Source organism: Typopeltis vanoorti, chromosome 4, assembly GCF_054136105.1.
Source record: "Typopeltis vanoorti isolate ZY-2024b chromosome 4, IOZ_Tvanoo_1.0, whole genome shotgun sequence".
In the NCBI taxonomy this organism is placed as follows: domain Eukaryota; kingdom Metazoa; phylum Arthropoda; class Arachnida; order Uropygi; family Thelyphonidae; genus Typopeltis; species Typopeltis vanoorti.
In genome coordinates this window covers 8784324-8807420 of record NC_143552.1, presented here as the reverse complement: position 1 = coordinate 8807420, position 23097 = coordinate 8784324, and the positions used below count along the sequence as shown (strand labels likewise).

Here is a 23097-nt window from a genome sequence, read left to right as displayed (position 1 = left end):
ATATACTCTGGCCTATGTTGCACACTATTTGTTTAATTTTAAAGGTTCTATCCTATATATAACCACCATAGCTCAGTTGGTTTCGACAGAGCCCTTTGGTTAGAAACACCTGGGTTTGAATCATGTCTATGATGTGAGGAATGTTTATCAGGGCTATTCAGTCAAAGGTGAGTTAGCTGGTTTCATACAGTGGTGGAGGTTTTTTTTTTTCTTTCCTTCTCTCTCTCTCTCAGAAACTTGGTTTTTTCATCCCTCAAAACAAGCAAACCAGCTCCGTGAAATTGATTAACAGACACTCTCCTGGATGGAGATGATACTTGACAAGACATTATATATATATATGTGTGTGCATGCGTGTGTGTGTGTGTGTGTGTGGTGTAGAAAGTTTTTTTACCTTGGGTATAATATACGTTAAAGATACCAAGCAATTTTATATGTATATAAATATAAACTTGGTTTTAATCCATTTCCCAAGTAAGCAAACAGACAAGTAAGTCAAGTTTGCGCCTGCAAGTAGTGCAAGTCTGGGTGACTCCGTACATAGTGCAAGTTAGACCTCAATAAAGGTCGAAACTGGTCTGGATAGTGGCCACTTGCCTTTAATGCATAGCATCATACATCTCCTCAAGAAGATGTGCTTTGCATTAAGGGTAAATACTAAGAATAGTGATCAGATCTTATTCCACCTTTACCACGAGTTGCCTATGACTTGCACTACGTACGGAGTCACACAGACTTGCACTACTTGCAGACGCAAACTTGATTTACTTGTCTCTTTGCTTACTTGGGAAATGGATTAAAACCAAATTTATATTTATATACATATAAAATAGCTTGGTATCTTTAACGTATATTATACCCAAGGTAAAAAAACTTTCTACATCTATCTCTCATCCTGAGATTTTTATTTAATAAGGTCAAAGCACCATATGGTAATTTGTTTTGGTAAAATATTTACAAGCTCTGTATTACTTAAACATTGTTATTTCTAAGCCTGACTCCCACTGATGAGACCTTAATAAAGGTTGAAACCGATCTGGGTAGTGGCCCTTGTCTTTAATGCACAGCATCATACATTTCCTCAAGGAGATGTGCTTTGCATTAAGGGTAAATACTAAGAATAGTGATCAGAGCTTATCCATCTTTACCATGAATTGCCTAAGACTTGCACTACGTACGGAGTCGCCCAGAATTGCACTACTTGCAGGCACAAACTTGACTTACTTGTCTGTTTGCTTACTTGGGAAATACTTAGGAAATGGATTAAAACCAAGTTTATATTTATATGGTTTTGACTTGGAAAATGAATAGACATGCAGGAGTATCAAAGAGACGGGAACTTATGTGGAATTATAAAGCAGGTGATTATAATAGTCTTAGATGTCAACTTCGGGAAGTTTCATGGAGGGAGGAATTTTAAGGCCGGGATATCATTAGTGTGTGGGCAATAGTGAAAGAATATTTGTTAGCAGCAATGGTAAGTTGTATACCACGAGTGAAAAAGAGGGCACAATTTGGAGTAAAGTAGATGACAAACAATATTAAACAGGAATTGCATGTGAAAAAGAGGCTATGGAAGAGATATAAGGAGACAGATGAAGAGAGGATGCATGAAGAATATAAGACACAGGCCAGAAGAGTGACTAGTGTGGTAAGGAAAGAGAAAGTGGAATATGAGAGGAGATTGGCCCTAGGATCTGAAGAAAATCCTAGGGAATTTTTTTAGCTATGTGGCCAGTAGGAGGAGAAGTGACTGTGGAAGAATGATATTGTGGGATAAAAATGGGAATAGAGTGACTGATGCAGAGGACATAGTGGAATTGTTCAATGAACACTTTATTGGAGTATTTCATCCTAGAGGAGTCAGTTTTAATGCTAGAGGGATAGGACAGGTTCGAGGTTTAGAGGTACAGGAGGAGAGTGTGTTTCAGATACTGAGTACTCTGGATGTGAGTAAAGCTTTGGAATTGGATGGTATTTCACCACGAGTTTCGAGAGAATGTGCTAGGGAACTGACAGTGCCTTTAACCTGGCTTTTCAATGAAAGTCTGGCTGCGGGAAAGGTGCCAAGAGAATGGAAGGAAGGTAAGATAGTGCCATTGCATACGGGTGGTAACAGACTGGAAGTGTCTAATTATAGGCCAGTTTGTGTGTCATCAGTAGTTGTTAAGATCTTGGAGAAAGTAGTGAGGGACCGTATACAGCATTGGGCAGATGAGGGTAATGTTATCTGTGAGAGTCAACATGGATTTGTGAAAGGGCGCTCTTGTTTTAGCAATATGCTAGCCTTTTATAATAAAGTTACAAGAACATTAGATGAGGGAAAGGCATATACTGCAATTTTCTTAGACTTAGCGAAGGCATTTGACAGGGTGCCACATAATAAGCTGATATTTAAGTTGCAGCACAGAGGGTATGGATGTCAGATTGGTCAACTGGATTCAGGATTGGCTGTCTGATAGGTATCAGAGAGTTGTGTATGGTGGAAGAGTTTCAATGAGGCAGAGGGTTATAAGTGGGGTCCCACAGGGCTCAGTACTAGGACCTATATTGTTTAACTTTTATATCAATGACATTGTCAGTGGATTGCAAGGGGATATTCAGTTATTTGCGGATGATGTGAAGCTGGGAAGGATTATTAGTAATAGTGCAGATGAATGGGGGTTTTGGTTTAATGTAGCAAAATGTAAGGTCTTGAGGTTTGGAAATCATCGATGGGATGCTGCATACTCTATGGGAGGAGTTATACTGGAGGAAGTTGGGGAGACAAGAGATCTGGGGTTGATGATTGATAGAAACCTGAAGTTTAGGGGACATATTGCAAAGGTGGTGAAGGTAACACAGAGGATTGCTGCAATTATGAGAAGGACACTGACCTGCAGAGATAAGAGGGTTATCATTCTGTTGTATAAGTCTCTGATCAGACCACACTTAGTCTATTGTTCTCAGATTTGGTCCCCAGGATTTGAAGGGGATAATTAACTGTGGAAAGGGTACAAAGACTGATGTCAAAGATGGTTTCAGGACTGTACAATGTTAGTTATAAGGATCAGCTGAGGGAATGTGGACTGCAGAGTTTGGTGGATAGAAGAAGGTGAGGTGATATGATTGAGATTTAAACTGTTGAGAGGTGGTTACAGGGTTGACACTGTGGAGTTCTTTCGTTGGTTGAACAGGGGGAAGGAGTGATGACAAGAGGCCATCCCTGGAAGTTATGAAAGGAAACTGTGAGCAAGAGGGTGAGGAGTGGTTTCTTTGCATGGAGGGTGGTTGAACCGTGGAATAGATTGCCTGATGGAGCGGTGAGAGTGAGAACGGTCAATGAGTTTAAGGAGTGGTATGATAGATTTTGTGTTTCTTAGGGGGGGGGTCCTCCCCTCAATGAGTCTTGACAGGCTTTATGTTCTTAGGAAGGACCTCCCACGATGAGTCTTTTGACTCCATGGAGGTCTGAATAATAATAATAATAATAATAATAATAATAATAATACATATAAAATAGTTTGGTATCCTTAACACACACACACACACACACACACACACACACACACACACACACACACACACACACACACACACACACACACACACACACACAATTTCCCATACTTTCCCCCCAATGGTGAGAGTGACCATATAAGCCTGACTTGGACAATGAATAAGCATGTGGAGGTATCAAAACAGAAGGAATTTATGTGGAATCATAAGGTGCAAATATCAGACTTAGAAATCAGATTGCAGCAGTGCAATGGATGAATGAATTTGAAGAAAAGGGGTACGTGGGAGATACTTAGAAAGTTGTTGACTGCAGTGGCAGATTGTATACCTTGAGTGAAGAATATAAAGCAATTTGGAGTCAGATGGGTGACAAGAGAAATAAAAGGGGAATTGCAGAAGAAAAAGATATTATAGAAGACATATAAAGAGAGAGGTGGAATACAGTTGCATGAGGAATATAGGGAATATATATGAGGAATATATAATAATGCTAGGAAAGTGACTAGTATTGTAAGGAGAGAAAAATTAGAATAAGAGAGGAGACTAGTGTTGCAATCCAAGGAGCATTGAAAGGAGTTTGTTCATTATATAGTGAGTAGGAGGAAAAATGACAGTGGATGGATTAACTTGCTGGGTGAAGATGGGTATTGGGTGACCAAAGCAGATGACATTAAGCGCCTCCGTAGCGCAGTTGGAAGAACGACGACACATTGCACCCTTCGATTGGAATAGGCCTAAGTTTGATTCTCGTCGCAATGGGAGGAATCTTTATCTGGACGATTTTCAATCGAAGGTGAGTTAGCCGATCTCATACGGAGGTAGCAGGGTTTTTTCTCCCGGAAACTCGGGTTTTTCATCCCGCATACAGACAAATCGGCCCTTCAGAACACACACAATTTACAGACAAAAAATACTAGTTGTAGTGGTGGTGGAGGTGGGCAGTAGATGGCGTTGATGGAGATGATTCATAGTAGATGTTCGGTGTAGTGGTTGAGAAAGTTGTATCAATTGAGACAGTTGTAGGTGTCCTCCTGCGATGAGTCTTCGGACTCCTTGGAGGTGTCAGGAATAATAATAATAATAATGTTGAGCTGTTTAATGATCACTTTATTAAGGTGTTCCATCTTGGTACTACAGAATTTATTCCTAGAAGTGTAATGACTGGTGAAGTGTCAGAAGTGAATGAAGAGGATGTATTCTGAACTGAGTACACTAAATATCAATAAGGCAGGTAGACTAGATGGAATTTCACAATGTGTTTTATGGGTATGTGCCATGGAACTGACTGTGCCATTATCTTGACTTTTTTTTATTATAATTTTATTTTTTATGTTGAGCCCATACATGAGAGGTTGGTTGTTCAACTTATAGTATGTTAATACCGTGTATGGGTAGTGGGTTGGGAAAGGAGGAACTTGTTCCCATTTGATTTAAATGATTATATATTGTATTCCTTGGAGAACACAACAGGGGAAAGACTGTTCCACAATACAGCAGTTGCAGGGATGAAGGAGGAGAAAAAGAAACTTGTTCTGCAGGTTTCAAAGTGCACTGTGAAGGGATGTTGAGCAGCAGCTGCACGTGTTCCAACAAGTTTAGTACTAAGCATGGGAATTATTGGTGCTATTTCAGATTAACATTTCCCATAGAAATATTTGTAGAATACATGTTGCAGAAACCAATCGTCTGTGCGAAAGTGGCGGGGGGGGGGGAGTGAGTTGGTAAGGGTCATTAATAAGTCTAATTGCTTTCCTCTGTATTGAGTCAAGCATTTTGAGAGAGCACTTTTGGGAGCCCCACCCCATATGTGAGAGCAGTATTCAATAACTGGGAAGATTTGTGAAGTGTATGAGGTTAACAGCTGTTCAGGGGTGAAGTAACATCTTGAGCAAAAGAGAAATTCTAGTTTTTTAGAAGCTGTGGATGCAATGGTTGTGATGTGTTTATGCCAGGAGAGGCTTAATGTCAGGGTAATTCCAAGAAGAGAAATCTCAAATTGTCTGGAAATTTGGGTGTTGTCAAAAATAATACTGGGAGAAAATGGTTCTTTTTTATGAGACATAAGACAGTACTGGGTTTTATTACCATTGAAATTGACTAGGTTATCTGAACCCCATTGGAGGATGGCTTGGGGATCGGAATTGAGGGCAGTTGTGGTTGATGTTCTATAGGTTGAGGTGAGTTGAGTAGAGTAAGGTTTATCAAATGAAAGGGAGGAGTGTAATGTATTGTCGTCTGCAAAACTGTGTATTGGGTTGGAGGTCAGCTAAAGTAGGTCATTGATATATAGCAGGAAGGGGGTGAGAGGACAGAAACTTGGGGAACCCCGGCAATAGTTGAATGGTGAGAGGATGAGGAACCATCCACCACCACACACAGTGTGCATCCAGACAGAAAGCTGGCAATGCAACTACAGAAGTCTTGAGACAAATCAAACTATGGCGGCTTGCTTAATAAGCCCTTGTGCCAGACCTGGTCAAACATCTTGGAGAAATCAAGTGCAACTACTTGAGATTTGCCAAACTTCTTCATGGCATTTCTCCAGAAATGGATGACATATGTGAGCAGATCTCCTGTTGATTGGCAGTGACAGAATCCATACTGGTAGTCGTTTATTAGGTGTGCACCTTCAAGGTAGTCTAGGAGTTGGAAATTGATTTTTTCCATTACTTTAGACAGGACTGAGGTGAGCAAGATAGGGCGGTAGTTGGATGGCAGTGACTTTTCACGCTTCTTGGGAATGGATTGAATATAGGCCAATTTCCAGGCTGTGGGATAGATACCAGTGGAGTAAGACAGTATATACAGGTGACATAGGATAGAAGTCAATCCTGGTGCACAAACTTTCAGGACAATTGGAAGAATGCCATTGGGGCCAAGAGACTTTATTTGTGTCTAATTTGGACAGCATTTTTCTGATCTCTTTCTGACAAAAAGGATATAGTGGGCATTGTATGTTTGGCACCTGGAATGGTTGGTGGGGGGGGGGACATTTACCATTCAATTATGCATGTATTAGAAAAAGTGTGAAGCCAGGAGATTGGCTTTTTCTGTAGGTGATAATGCAATAGAGCCATCTGGGTGGGAATAGTGTTGGGCAGACGACCAATTGTTTTGGTCTCTCACCAAAGCAATTGGTCGTAACTTCTGGTCGGTTGCTGTTTGGACAGGTTGCTAATTTCCTGCTTTTTGCTCTTTCGAACTCTGTTGTGGAAGCATTGATTGTTTTTCCCCATCTATTTCAGGCTTGAGAATAAGCTCTAAAGGAGTGTGGAGTTCTTGATTTGAGTCAGTTATGGTATGTGTGTTGGTCTTTCATTTGAAGAGCCTTGGTACATCTTTTAGAAAACCAGAGTTTAGTTTAGGGAATGGCAGGTAAGAGTAATATGGGGAATGTATGTTTCCATGCCAGTGAGGATTACTTTGGTGATAAGTTCGGTGCATATGTTTGGGTTGGAAAGCTGGAAGTAATAGCCCAAACAGGAGAATGAGGCATAGAAGTTGCAGAGGCTGTCCCATTTGGCACTGTTATAATGCCAAACTACTTTTGTATGGGAATGGCCTTGTAAGCGTTGTTGAATGGGGGAGGAGATGACCACTAGATTTTGGTCAGAATTATCTATATAGGGCCCACTACATTCACTGTGTACGTGGAAGGGTTGCTGGTGAGGAAGAGATATAGGGTGTTTGGGTAGTGGTTTGGGTTATCAGGTATTCTGGTTGTCATCTGAACAAGTTGTGTAAGGTCACTGGTGATGGCAAATGTTTCAGCATCTCTGCCTGCAAGATCTGTACAATTGGAGGAGGAAAGCCAGTTGGTAATATGGACATTAAAATCTCCCACGGGGATGACTTCGCTGTTGGGAAAGTAGGACTGGAGAAAATCAATTTTTAAGGAGAGCAACAGAGGGGAGCAATAGAGACTGCAAATGAATTTGATTGAGAAGGGATATTTTCAATCAAAGGTCAAAGTTGGGCGGTTCTAGGTTGAGTGATCTCTGGCAAGGTATATCAGAGCAGATGTATGCACAGGCACCCTTGGGTCGAAAGGAATAAAGAGTGTGTAGTTTCAAAGGTTGAGATGAATAGTGCTGGGGGGGGGAGGAGATTTGAGTTTCTGCCAGAAAGAGTTGGTGGGGTTTGATAGACTGAAGATGGTAGTGGACACTATTAAAGTTGGATAATTCTGATGGTATATATTAGAACACAGACTGATAAGTAAATAATTAATTTATTGACTTATTGCTGACATTTTGTTGGTATTCAAACCAGCATTTTCAGAGCACAACAAACAGTTTGTCACAGTGCACAAGACAACAACAATTTGGTGTAACAATGGGACTAGTTAGAAAAATTGTAGCTACAACACATAAAGTCCTAATTAGGTCCCCTCTATGTTAAAAAAAAAAAAAAAAAACAGGTATGTATGAATAACAGGTATTAGATATGTCTTAAGATGACTGTCTCCCAAATCTTAGGCAAATTTATACATCCATACTTGTTGAGGTTCGAAGTATGTTTCAAGGCTTCTGTTAATTCTAAGAACAATCTCTCTGACTTGTAAAAGCTTCTGTGCAGTACTTTAGTTTTAGTTTTCTTCCAGTTGATCCTGTGTGCAGGGATATCCAAAGCATGGTTAGAATACCAGCGAAATATCAGCAGTAAGTAAATAAATTAATTATTTACTTATCAGTCTGTGTTCTAATATATACTATCAAAATTAATTAACATGTATGACGAACACATAAGCCCTTCTACACGCTATTAAGGTTGGAGTTTAGGCCATGGATATTGGTGAAGTGGATACGTAGGGTTCTGTGAGGCATATGTTTGACTGCAAGGGTCTTTGACATTTCTTATTTAGTGTCTGAATACTGGTCTCCATGGTGGCTGCTAGTAGCATCACTTGATTTTTGCACCAGTTTAACTTGTTTGTAGTTGATGATCCAGCTATTGTCTCCATTTTGACATTTTTCTTCAAGTTGTCTTCGAAGCTGGTGTCCTTGTTCCCACTGGGCAAATGTTAGGTCTGGTCGAGCAAGCACGTAAGCACGATTGGGGAAAGTGTCTTTGAACTTGTTGTTGATTGCTACTATTAATTTTGATGTGCTTGTCGACATGTCGCAAGTCACTTTTACGAGGCGTGGACTTCCACCCCTAAACTTGTTCCATCATCTATATATTCTATCCTTCTTCTTAGTAATAGTACTTACCTCCTCCCAAAAAAACAAAAAATAAAAAAAAATTTGTATTTTTCACCGTCTTCCCAAGGAATTCTCAGTCCAGCCTTAAAACCTGGGTTTTAAAATTCACATACATCTTGCCTCATCCACATCTCTCTATCTCCACATTCCCCCCCCCCCCTTCCTTTCAATCATACTTCAGCAGTAATACAAATGTATATGGCCATATGGCAGATGCTGCTCAACAAGAAGACAACCAGGACCATCCTACAAAGGTATGTCTAAAATTATTCTTCCCATATATTCTTCATGTGTCTTCTTTAAAACATCAGTAATGCCCTAAAAATTGAGTAAAAAGCCAATGACATTATAAAAAGGAGTACTCTTAAACAAAAATAGGCAAAAATAGCCATAAAAATTAATATTTATTTAGAGGAGTAAGATGAAAATTTTCCAAGAAATAATACCTATAGGGCAATATTATTTATGCAGACCAGCAAGGATTTTTTAAAGAGCACTCTTGTTTTAGATAAATGTAATCTTTTACAATAGAGTAACAGCAATGGATGAGGATAAGGCATATACTGTCTTTTTTTTTTTTTTTTTTTTTTTTGGATTTTTCCATTTGAAAGCCTGCCATGTGACAAGTTGATTTTTAAGTTGCTATATATGGATTTGGATATCAGCTTAGTGGATTAGATTGGTGATTGGCTCTCTGGCAGCATTAAGGGAGATGGAAGGTAGGTTACAAGTGGAGTTCCACAGAGTTCAGTACTGGGACCACTACCGGTCAATCTTTGTCAATGATTTTGCCATATTCAGTTGTTTGCAGATGATGTGAAGCTTGGGAGGATTATTAGTAATAGTGCTGATGTTTTGGCTCTTCAAGAGGATTTGAGTAATATGGAAAGGTGGATAAATGAATGGGAATATCAGTTAAGGCAACTAAATGTAATTATTATTATTATTATTATATAACACCTCCAGGGAGTCCAAAGACTCATCGAGGGAGGGCACCTGCTCTACAGCCCTCCGTCTCCACCACTCCACTAACTGCAACTACATTCATCATCTACACCAGCACCATCTACTGCCGACCACCACCACTATTTCCACAGACAATCACAAACATCCATGCCCACGGCGGGATTCGAACCTGCAGCCTTTTGGCTGGAGAGTGGATACGCTAACGACTTGGTCAACCAGGCTGGCAAAAAATAACTCTGCAACAGCTGGGAAGGTTTTAAATGTAAGGTTTTAAAATTTGGGATCTACAGATAGGATACTTCATACCTACTTACTGGGGGTTATACTGGAAGAAGTAGAGAAAGCATGGGATATCAGGGTAGATAGATATCGGTGGATAGCGATTTAAAGTTCTGAGTACACATTATTGAAAAGGTTGTGAAGGCATCTCATAGAATTCCTGCAATGTTGAGGAGGATATTGACCACAAGAAATAAAAGTGTCATGATCCCATTGCATAAAGCTTTGATCCCACCATATCTGCATTTCTGTACTCTCATTTGGTCACTGGAATTTGAAGGGGATGAGGTAAACTTGGAGAGTGTGCAGAGATAGATAACAAAAATGATATCAAGACTGTACAATGTTGATTATGAGGACACACTAAGGGCATACAGACTGCAGAGTTTAGTGGTTAGAAGACAAAGGATAGATATGATCAAGACATTTAAACAATTGAAGGGTTATATTATTATGTTAATACTGAGATTTTTCATATTGTAGAATGAGGAGAAGGAGCAAGGACAAGGGGCCATTTCTGGAAGTTGTAAAAGAGTAAGAAGTAAGTTTTTTGCATGAAGAGTGGTAGGAGCATGGAATGCCTTGCCTGAGAGGGTGGTGAATGTGCAGACAGTAGATGAGTTTAAGGAGTGGTATGATAGACTCTACTAACCACCTCCCATGACGAATCTTGTCACTGCATGGAAGTCAGGAATATAATAATAATAATAATAATAATAATAATAATAATAATAATAATATATAATCAGAGACTAAAACAGACATTACAGAAAACTCTATTATTAACATCTGACCTCATGAAGTCAAAGACTCATCTGGGAGGTCCGTTTATCACACACACAGCTATCTGACAACTAATTTTGCTCTAATCTTGTTCTGGAAGTTTTCTAAGGGAAAACACCAGCAACAAATTTCCTTGCACTCAGTTACATGAGAAATTATTATTCATACTTGCATTTTTCAATATATATGCTTTACTGCAAGTATCCTATTCTATCCTAATTTACGCTCACGCGTAGACCTACACTTTTTATCATGTAGGCATTTGGAACCAAAATCCTACTGAATAGGTTGGTTACTCCTTATTCTCGGAGGTATCCTATGTCTGTAGAGGCGTGTGTTCACGGGGCAGTTTGCCTACTTGCAGGAGGAAAAACCCTGTGGTCCACACCCAAGACCGGCTTATTTGGCTCTATCTGAGAAAGATCCTAAGCTCCTCACGTCAGCAATAGGAATCGAACGCAGGACACTCCTTTCCCAGGCATATGGTTGCGAAGCGCATAGCCACTCGGCTAACCGTGCAGACACTGCAAATATAATCAATTTAAATTAAAGATGCCAAGAAATTATATTGTTTAATCCTTTATACAAGTGTAAGCAAAGTTTGTGTGCGAAGTTTCTTCATGACTAGACTACTTGTATTTAAATGCCAATGACTTCACATTCAGTTTATTTTAAGGTAAACACCAAAAACATTAACAGTAAGGTAAACACAAAAACATTTACTTCATAAGCCTCAATTATCCAGCAATGCAACTATTTTGGAATATTCCTGCATTTTTACATGATAACTGTCAGTTATCATGTAAACGCTGAAAATAACTTTCCATCCAAACTTCAAAACAAATCACAACAGTGAACATACATTAACTTCTTAACAGTAACTTAAATAAGGAATGCACTGAAAATCACCATTCTTATTTTCTTTATATCTTAAGGGAATTATTTACAACTCTCCTTTATCTTCTTTTATCCATTCCATTTTTATCTCTCTCTCTCTCTCTCTGTATTCCCTTTCTTTTGTTCATCAGCTGTTTGCTTCATATCAAATTCATCCTTGCAACGGAAAATGTTTTCTGATCTATCCCATGAAACTGAGTGACCTTGAAAATTATCATGAAGATTGTTAGAGAAGAGAACATGGCTGGATAAGGCACTAGCATTTGATCTTTTATAGGAAATGTCTCTTTTATGCTCCTCCATGCGAAGTTCAACAGATTTATTAGTTTGGCTGTAATAAGGAACATTACAGTCACACCATAGTTTATATACGTAGGGATATTTTAGATTATGATATTGCAGAAACGAATAAACCAGTAGATTATATGGGAATTGTGGTGAATGAAGTGGAGGTGAGTAGTCTATTGCATAACCTCAATGTCAATACATCTGTGGGATTGGATGGTATACCAGCTCGTGTTGTACGAGAAGCAGCTAAAGAATTGTCAGTACCCTTGACCATTTTGTTTAATTTGAGTCTCGGATCTGGGTTAGTCCCGAGCAGATGGAAAGAGGAGAAAATAGTTCCACTGCATAAAGGTGGTTCCAAGACTGCTGTTGTAAATTACCGACCGATTAGCATATCAGGAATCATTGTCAAGGTCTTAGAGAAATTAGTCAAGAAAAGAATACAGGATTTGATAGATGAAAATGGGATATTGTATGGGGGGGGGCAACATGGTTTTGTGAAGGGTAGATCATGCCTCAGTAACTTGCTCACGTTTTATAACACAGTGACGGCTGAGCTGGATAGGGGTAATGGGTTTACAGTGATACTACTGGACCTTGCTAAGGCCTTTGATAGGATACCACATGGAACCCTAATCAGTAAACTGGAGCAGATGGGGATAGATATAGGGTTGGTGAGATGGATAGGAGGGTGGTTGAAGGAGAGATACCAGAGAGTGGTTTATTCAGGAGTGGAGTCTAAAAGACGGCTTGTGACTAGTGGAGTGCCGCAGGGCTCTGTTCTTGGACCACTGCTTTTCAATTTGTTCATCAATGATATTGGAAAGGATTTGAGAGGAAGTGTTCACTTGTTTGCTGATGATGCAAAGTTGGGTAGAGCAATTGCGAGTGCACAGGATGTCAAAATTTTACAGGATGATTTGGATGGTTTGGAGGACTGGGCTAGGAAAAATGGATGTCAGTTTAATGTGGCAAAGTGTAAGGTTATGCACTTTGGGGTGAAAAGAATAGCAGCAGTATATCGCATTGGTGGAACCGTACTCCAGGAGATTGATGAGGCCAGAGATTTGGGAGTGTTGGTGGATAGGGAGTTGAAGTTTAGGGCTCATATTGCAAAAGTGACTAAAACAGCTCACCAAATCACTTGGCTTCTGAAAAATACTTTAACATGCAAAGACAAACAAGTTGTTGTTCCTCTGTATCGAGCCTTGATAAGACCCCATCTGGACTTCTGTGCCCAGATATGGGCACCAGGGTTTCTTCGTGATGGGGAGGAAGTGGAGAGGGTCCAGAGACGAGTGACCAAGATGATAGTAGGTCTGTGGAATGAACCTTATGAGAATAGGTTGAGGATTTGTGGGTTGCAAAACTGGACGATAGGCGAAGGAGGAGTGATATGATTGAGACATTCAAATTACTGAAAGGTTTTTATAAGATTGATCCAGAAGATATTTTTGAAAATATGACTGGTGGTGGGAGGACTAGGGGCCATGCATGGAAGCTGGGCAAGAGCATGGTTGACATGGTGTTAGAGCTAGGTTTTTTACTTGGAGAGTTGTGAATGAGTGGAATAAGCTTCCAGAGTCTGTTGTGGGTGCTACGACTGTGAATGAGTTCAAGGCAAGGTATGATAGATACTGTGTGAATGTTGAATAGTTGTTCTTGACATGATGTTAGGGCCTCCCTCGATGAGTCTGTCGACTCCTTGGAGTTTCCCGGAACAATAATAATAATAATATATATATATTCATACTTTTATATACTGACTGAGATCTGAGAATTAGGACAAACAATTAAATTTATTAAATACGCAACATGTTTCATTGGAATGGCTGACTTCTTCAGGCGTGAGAGAACATAGAAAGCCAATAAAAAACACTATAAAGAAACATTGAGTCACTATAAAATTATAAATTATAAAACTATAAAACCACAGTTAATATAATAATATAATAATAATATTTGGTTACAGATCAAGTGTTGATCAATTTTATTATTAAACTGAATCAACTAGTTGGTTCAGTTTAATAATAAAATCGATCAACACTAGTTCTGTAACCAAATATTATTATTATACTAATTTATGATCAAGAAAATACCTTCATGATGAAAACACAGTTAACTTTGAACTGGAGCTACAGTCCGTGTTAAAGTTCTATTGTTAGACACCTGTGCGCATGTGGCTTCATGAGTGTGCCAATATCTGACAGCAGAGCTGAATGAGTCTAGTAAATTGTAGCTGAGGTTACTGTTTATATGGGAGGGTGCATGACAATTTCTATAGACTCGACTATGCGGCATTCTACCTCGTCGTGTCATATGTGAAGGTTTGAAGTTGCTGTCCAGTTTATCTCATGTTGGTGTCCTTCATTATTGGTGGCCTTCATTATCCAATTCCTCATGCAGAAGATGAAGGTCATTTTTCATTTTCATGAACTCCTGCCAAAGTTCTTCCGCTATGGTCCTGATGTCAGCTTCCATCCCGACACCTCTCACATACGTCGACATTTTTGTTCTTCTCATTTAGCCAGACCGACCACAGATCCTTCACATTCTTCGGCGCATACATGTAGCAGTTTCCGCAATGCATCCATTGCGAAAAATCTAACGCTGAGCCAGCTTTCATGTAGTAGGAGAAGTCCTGCGCGCTGCTGATGTACATTTCTTGTTGGATGCCATCTTTACACATTGAAGTAGTGAAACAAATGGCAGCAAAAACACAATATATACAACACAGTTTCAAACAATAACAGCACTGAAGGACACTTGTATCTAACCGATGCACAACTGCAGCACAATTTGGGACAAAAAGCCCACTATACTTAAATTTAAAAACACGTTTTCTAGCCTAACTAAACATGACCGCCAAAAAAAAGAAATTAGGAATTATCAAAAGTAAATGTAGAGATTTTGGATCTTTTTTTTTACAGGAAAACAATCTAAACTGTTCAAAAGAAAGATTTCTGTATTGCAACCACATGTTTATTAAGATAAATAAAGATAAACAAACTCGACAAGTTTCATATGTCGTTTGACTTACATCTTCAGGGGTTAAAGGTAACTAAAAGTTTAAACACTATTTTGAGTAATTTCTCATTTCTTGTGTTTAACCTTTTAGTTACCTTTAACCCCTGAAGATGTAAGTCAAATGACATAAGAAACTTGTTGGGTTTGTTTATCTTTATTTATCTTAATAAAACACGTGATCACAATACTGAAATCTTTCTTTTGAACTGCTGAACCACAGAAACCTATGCCTACAATCTAAACTGTGTTTTGGAAGCATTGAAGTTGGCTAGGTTACTCAAGGCACTTATTATAGATGAGTGGAGTGTGCTCTCATCAGCAAAACTATGAATAGGGTTTGCAGTATATGAGAGCAGGTCATTTATATAAATCATGAAGAGCATGGGTGAAATGACTGAGCCCCAAGGGGACACCAGCATTGACAGGAAAGTCTGAGGAGAGAACACGATCCACCGTTACACATAAGGATCAATCAGAGAGAAAATTGGTGATCCATCTACACAAGGATGAAGGCAAACCAAATAATGGTGACTTATTGAGAAACCCTCGATGCCAGGCCCTATCAAAAGCCTTGGAGACGTCAAGAGCAATGGCATAGGTTTCTCCAGACTTTTCCATACAATTCAAATGTGAGTGATAAAGGTCAAGAGGTCTCCTATGGAGTGGCAAAATATATACTGGTGGTCATTGGATAGTAGTTCTCGTGTGGAAGAAGCTGACTGATGATAACTTCCATTACTTTAGACAAAAGTGATGTAAGAGCAATAGGTTAATAGCTTGATGGTAAACATCTCCTTTTTTGTGAACTGGTTGTATATGATCTTATTTCCATGCTGAAGGGTGAATGACAGCTGAGTACAGTTTAGTGAATAGATAACAGAGAACAGGTGTTAATTCAGAAGCACATCTCTTGATCACAATGGGTGGAATTCCATCAGGACTGGCTGTCTTTGTAGTATCCATATTATTTAGGATTCTTTATTTAAGTTTATTTAAGTTATTTAAGAAAAAATATATATAAGAGGGATGGCATGCATTTGGTTATCAGAAGTCTAGAGAAATTATGTATATAAATCCATTCTTCCTTCACACTTACTGCTCATATCCAAAAACTCACACTTACTCCTTATACACAGTATGCACATCAAATTGTTTGTCATCATAGCCTTTCCTTCTATATCAGTGCATCAACAGACTAATGATTTTCACTTTCTCACTCTGCATTCTCACCTCTTCCAGCAATCTTTTGATATCCTCTCTCTCTCTCTCTCTCATACTATAATTTTCAGTAATTAAATTCTTTGTACCTACAAGAACTATAATCTTTTACTTTTCTTTTTTGAATTGTGTTCATTACTATCATAAAGTTATATGGAGATGCCAAGTCTAAGAGAAGGAGGATAACAAGTGGCGTTCCACAGGGTTTTCTGGTTATTGGTGGTTAACTTGCATAGTAATGATATTGGGATTGGTTTGGTTAATAATGTACAATTATTTGCCAATAAAGCAAAGTTAGGAAGTGTGACAAGGGACATATCTGAAACAGAATCCATGCACTGATCTGAAAATATAAATTCTATGGATAAGTGACAGTGAATATCAATGCAAAGTGCATGGCTGTATGGACTGAGGATATTGAAGGCAATATCCTCAGTATTAAAAGGAATTTGCTAAAAGTGGTCCATGAAGCTTGCAGGGGGAGGAAGGATGATAAGCATATAGTTAAAGTTTAGTGGCACTCTGCTAAGGTGCTTATGTCATCAACTTACACCAGATCACATTGCAGCAATCACATCAAATTACAATTGAAGGTACATCAACTTATAATAAGGCAGTTATTCTGTATTGTATGTGGCCTTGATAAGTCCACATATTGACTACTGTACTATGGTCACATGGATTCAGAGAAGATGAGACAAGTGTAGTTCCAAACCAAGATGATATCAGGAGTGCAGAATTGCATATGAAAATGGACTAAATAAATGTGGTCTTCTAAGTTTGAGTGATAGATGGAAGTGAGGAAAGGGGAAAAGAAAAAAACCTACAAGTTGGTAGAGATCTTAGTGCAGACATGAGTAAGGTTTTACAGATCATGTCAGGTATAAGGAGAACTTGGGGTCATTCCTGAAAATGAGTAAGGATGTAGTTAGAAATTCCAGGTTCTCATGTCTTGTGGTGAGTGTGTAGAATGATTATGAGTGAATGGTGTCAACACATGTGAATGTTTTTAAAAAAAATATGATAGGTATATTGGCACAGTGTGACCTTGAAGAGGTCCTCTCTCAATGAGTTGTTGGTTCCTCAGAGAAACTGTCCTATTGAACCATAAACTCATTCATACCCCCAACGATCACAACACACTCAGGAAAAAATTCACCTCACCTGCTATTGTTCATGAAAAGAATCCATGCAAAAAATAATCATCAATCAGTCCTAACCATAAGATTGGTTAAAAAAATGAAAGTTACTTTACTGCAGCATATACATATAACTAAATACATATCAAATTGAATACAGAATTTATAATATTTGATTTTATAAGTATTGCATTCATTTTTAGATTAATTATAATCAGCATTTTTTTTTTAGTAAACATTCTTTTCTAGCAGGAAAAGTTGAAAATTAAAACCATATCACATCTGTATGTCATGTGCCTTTGTTAATAAAGGTGCCAGTATGGTATACTACAGCATACTGTCCCCCAAAAAATAACACTGATTGTAATTGTATTGCCTTTGGTCAAAGTCCAATGAGAAGTGAAACCTATTGTAATATTCATATTCAGCAAAGATTAGTAGGTAATGGAGTTATTCCATACCACCAACCAGAGGCTAAGTTAAAAGACTAATATAAATTTTTAATTAATACTGAAGAGTAATTTAAAATTTAAGATAGTCAATTTTGTGCTCTGTTTATCATTTGATGATGATTCTCAGGGAAAGTCAAAATTCTTTTCAAAATCTATAGTCCATTTGATTCATCATCAACACTGTTCTCATACTGCATGTTCTCGGCTCATTCAAATCCAGCTCCAAATATGTTGACATCCTTGCCTTCCAAAAATATACAACCATGTATATCATTTAAATTAATCTTCAGTATTAATTAAAATTTTAGATTAGTCTTTAACTTAGCCTCTGGTTAGAGATATGGGGAAGCTCCATTACCGACAATACTTTGTTGTTTTTTTTCTTTATATGACATCTTAGTTTCAGAAAATCTATGTATTCATGGTAACATTTTATGGTATGAATTACAATGCATGAGAACAAAGATAAATAAAATTCATTAACTTGCTTAATAATTCACAAGATTTCAAATAATATAATTTGACAAATTTTTATACAATAGCTATAAAACTAGAGAGAGAGAGAGAGAAAGTGATGAGGAATCAAGCAGCCAATGTGGCTTACAGGAAGACTTGAATAGATTGTATGAGTGGGCAACAGTATGGAACTGTCAGTTCAATGTTGCCAAGTGTAAGGTTCTGATATTTGATAAGCAACAATATGATGCAAAGTATACACTTGGCAAAGAGATCTTGGAGTGGTGGTGGTGGACAAGGATCTAAAATTCAGAGGTCACATTGCACAAGTTGTGAAGACATCATATCAGATTATGGCAATGATGCAGAGGACCTTGTAGAAATAAAGAGCTTCTTCTGGTTCCACCTTATAAGATCTTGATCACACCTCATATGGATTATTATGCACAGATTTGGTCCCTGGTTTTCATAGTGATGAAAATATGGAAAGGGTCCAGAGAAGACTGACTAAGGTCATAACTGGCCTTTGGGATGCGAGATATGAGGAAGGATCAACTCCCTGGCACTATCCTTCAGAATACATGGTGATATATTATCAAGTCCAACAGCCTTATTTACATCTAGTTTGCTCAACACCCCCATACACCTCTTGGTCATTTACAGTCAGTCTCACTTCCCCATCATCAACTGCTCTCAATGTCTCCATGAAGTCACATTAACAAGATTGAAAGACCTTTATGAACTGCTCATTAAGTATCTCCACCACACCTTCTGCAACAGCTGTCTTTATACCATTTTCTCCAATCAATGTCATCCTTCCATAATCATTCTTTCTTTTGATGGCTACATATCGAAAGAACTCCTTAGGATTCTTTTCGGCTCTGTTAGCTAAATGCTGTTCATACCCCACCCCCTCACCAACCAAGTCACTCGCCTTCCCTGTTCTTTGTAGTCCTCGTGGAATTGGTTATTTCCACTTCTCTTATGCTGCCTCCATAATGCCCATTTTCTCTGTATCGCATGCTTAATCTCTTTATTCATCCATTTCACACCTACCTTATTTAACCTTCTCACCCTTGGAATACATTTAGACATTGCATCTACTAGATAGTTTTTGAAAATCCCCCAAGCTGCATTGATCTCTTTTCCAGCTAACTCCTCATTCCATGCTACACCTACAAGCTGTCTCCTGAGCTCTTCATAATCACCCCCCCCGTAGTTCCACATACACCTTTTTATTACAGCGGTTCTCACACTGCTGGCAACCACCCAGGTAATCACCTCATGCTCACTCTCACCAACGGGTTGATAATTTGACACTTCATTTATAATTACATCCTCTGATGAGATGACCAAATCAAAGACCTTCAATGCTCATGTGCCCTCTGTTACATACTGTCTGAGGTAGTTATCCCTCAAAAACTCAAGAAACTCATTTTCTTTACTTCCAGTTGCTATCTCATTTGCCTTAAAATCGCCCATAATGATCACTCTTTTCTTATTTGCTTGACTAATTTGATTATACATTTCATAGTCACCACCATCCACATTTCCTGGTCTATAAGAACATCCAACCAAGTATTTCATTCCATTCACCTCTATCTCACACCATACTGCCTGAAAACCACTGGTACTATTTCCCTCTTGCATCTCTACTTTCTATGGACATAACTCTTTCTCTATCATCAATAGCACTCCCCCCTCCCTTTTTACCCCTTCTATCCTCATGAAACACATCATACTCTTCCATCTCTATTCCTGTCAGGATGTCGTCCTCATCTAAACATTTCTAACTTATTCCAACAATTTTTTGTGAACAGACTCAATTAATGCAACCATTTCATCTGCCTTGTTCCTTACATTTCTAGCATTTGTATATAAACACAACAGCTCATTCCTGGATCTACAGGTAGTTCCACTGATACCACTCATTCGATGTGATCTCTGCATGCTCGACTGTGGCCATTTCCCTTTCTGCTTATTCATTTTAGAACCCTCTTCAATTCCAACTATTTCCTCTTGATCCCAGGTCATCTCATTCCTTTCCTGTCTACAAATGCTTTCACATCCTCTTGGAGCATCCACCTTTTTCACGCTGTGTACCCCTGTCCACCCTTAGCCTCCCTGTTTCCCTGTTCATTTTGCACACCCATTCTCTCATTTTCCATACACATGCCACTTACTTTCTCATTCATAACCACCTCTTCAATCTCTCCTGTCATACTCTCCTGCTCTCCCACATCACTTTCCACTTGATCTGATTCATTCTCTGTACTCACTTTCTACCTTTCAGCAACAGTCTCTCGAAGCGACTCACACCATAACCACTCAAATGCAGTCCATTGCTCCCATACAGTTCACTTCATCCTTCAAACTCATTCTACATATTAACAAATTGTATTCCCCTCTCCTCACACATTTCAGCCAACATATCATTCATAATCTATAAGAACATCCAACCAAGTATTTCATTCCATTCACCTCTATCTCACACCATACTGCCTCAAAACCACTGGCACTATTTCTCTCTTGCATCTCTACTTTGTATGGACATAACTCTTTCTCTATAATCAATAGCACTCCTCCCCTCCCTTTTTACCCCTTCTAGCCTCATGAAACACATTCTCTCCGCCTCATCTCACTACAGTCATATCTAGGCAACACGCTTATTACCCATATGTTAGAGACCTTCAGATTAGTTAAGAGATTCTATCAGTAATACAGAAGAAGTTATAAAAAGAGTGGATTACAAAGATAATAAGCCAAAAGGCTATTTTACCGGCAAATTTGTTAATTGACAGGGAGATAGTAAATCACCTTTGCATGGAGTTGCCCTGGTGTTGTACTACCCAAGTGATCATTTACTTGGTTCCGCCGATAGTTTTTTCGGCATTGAAAATCTATAAATGTCGATGGATTTCGACCCGAGTTTCGTACCCGGCAATAAAATAAAACGGGATTTACTATCTCCCTGTCAATTAAAAAGAGTGGATGTTACGATTGGAAAAATGACAGGACATCACTGGAAGTTGTATTGTATATAAGAGATGTGGTGAAGATAAGTGTAAGGAATAGATTTTTTTTTATGTGGAGAGTTGTTAATGAGTGGAATGCACTGCTTGAATGTATTGTGAGTGCAGGTAGTGTAAATAACTTCAAAGCTCATTACGATAGACATGTTGCTGTTTGAGTGGGCCTTCCACAATGAGTCGGTTGACTCATTACCAAATAATAATAATAAAATAAAAAAATATCAAATGTGTCATAGTTCAAAAGAATGTTCTGAGATATGGGGGTGATACCCTAAAAAAAATCTCTCTAAAAAGCTTGTTGTTTTTAAATTAAATCTAATTTAATATATTCAAGCATATTAAACCAATTTCTTGTTCTCCTCTTTCATTCCATCTACCTTTGCACTTTCGAACAATCTTTCGCACATGGTTTGCCTAAGGACTGCAATCATATATCAACAATTCCTTCTTTCTACTTGACTACCTCTCCACACATGGCACTGAAGATCTGTATATTTTTATAACATTTTGTGATTAATAATAATAATAATAATAATAACCTACCTGAAAACTGTGAAGGACAGCAATGTTCACTTCAACCAATACTTGGTCTTTCCACAAAGTAGTTGGTGTGGATGTGTTCAAGCCCATCTTCAGAGCAACTTCCTATTAAAGAAACATTTTGTAGTGTTTAGTTCAGTTTGGAAGTGATTAATTTTGGTGCTTTGATTTCTGAGAATGAAGTTGAAAGAGTTAAATAATGCAATGGAATGTTAAATTGTTTTAATGTGATATGAAACTGCCCTAATCTCAGCTTTCTGGACTGTTTTACTTTATCCAAAATGAGCACTCTTACTTGATTAAACAGGATCTTCCTTCTTGAAAATGACTAATCCCATATAGTAATAGATCTAGAAGGCTGGTTTTGGAGTTTGTAGCTATAGTGAACTGCTCTCCAAATCAACAAAGATATCTGCACTAATTTACCAAGGTATTTAGAGATAAGAGTTGTCTGCATTGTTTTTTTTTAATAATGTTCAAGATGGGCCAGGAATATCCAGGAGAGAGAGAGATAATTATTAATTCAGCTCTAGTCACCAACTAGCAGAAATTTTTAGGATTTTTCCAGCTGGTTCCTGAGTTATTTGATCTTTGGTGTAAGTAAGAAGGGTTTTTTCCTCTACAAGAATTTTGGGATTTTATTTTAACCCTATGACACGGAAAAGTTTAAATTTATCACAGAACACATGCTATTTTACAGAGTTATACCATTTAGAATTAAGACTATGAGATGCAGTTCTTATCATTTTGCAATATCATCTATGCTTGCTGGTAAATATTACATTAAACAACTAGTAGAGGCCTTCTGCCAAATGATTTCAAAAAAAAAAAAAAGTTACAAAAAGACTAGAAAGTGTACCTACATTGGAAATAAAAATGTGTCAAGGATTTATTTATAAATCTTACTTGATTTTCATTAAACAGCCAAGTTATGACACAGCTGTAAAATGTATGTTGTGCTGTGCCATTGTAAATGTATTTATAATTGGTTACTTGTTACTTCTAATTTGTACATATACTGTTAATATCTCTTTATTGTTTATCTTTATTGATCTACCTTAAGTATTCCTTCTCGTGCCTAGGATCTCCAGATATTTATTTGTTTAATGACTGCGCCCCGAAAGTTCCCCTATAGGCAAAAGAACACTTTCATACCCTAGTAGATCAAGATTATCTATATCTTATCCTCGCCAAGGTTTTTTCAGTCATGGCAAAATATTCGCTACCTATCTTAAATCACTTCTAGCCTTCGGGTTCCCATTTGCAAGTCCGAATTGTTTTTTTGGGATCAGTGCATTGCAAAAGATTGAATCTGACA

At 38.2% G+C, this 23097-nt stretch overlaps 1 protein-coding gene across 2 annotated transcripts in view; it reads right to left on the bottom strand.

Moving 5' to 3' along the window:
• The window catches only part of LOC150107093 (nitric oxide synthase 1-like), a 281501-nt gene that overhangs the window by 190507 nt on the left and 67897 nt on the right, over nucleotides 1-23097 (bottom strand). For both annotated transcript variants that reach the window (XM_090391631.1, XM_090391632.1), the window contains one exon: nucleotides 21783-21884. In XM_090391631.1, the coding sequence (XP_090247757.1) occupies nucleotides 21783-21884 (102 nt within the window). The remainder of the gene's footprint in view (nucleotides 1-21782; nucleotides 21885-23097) is intronic.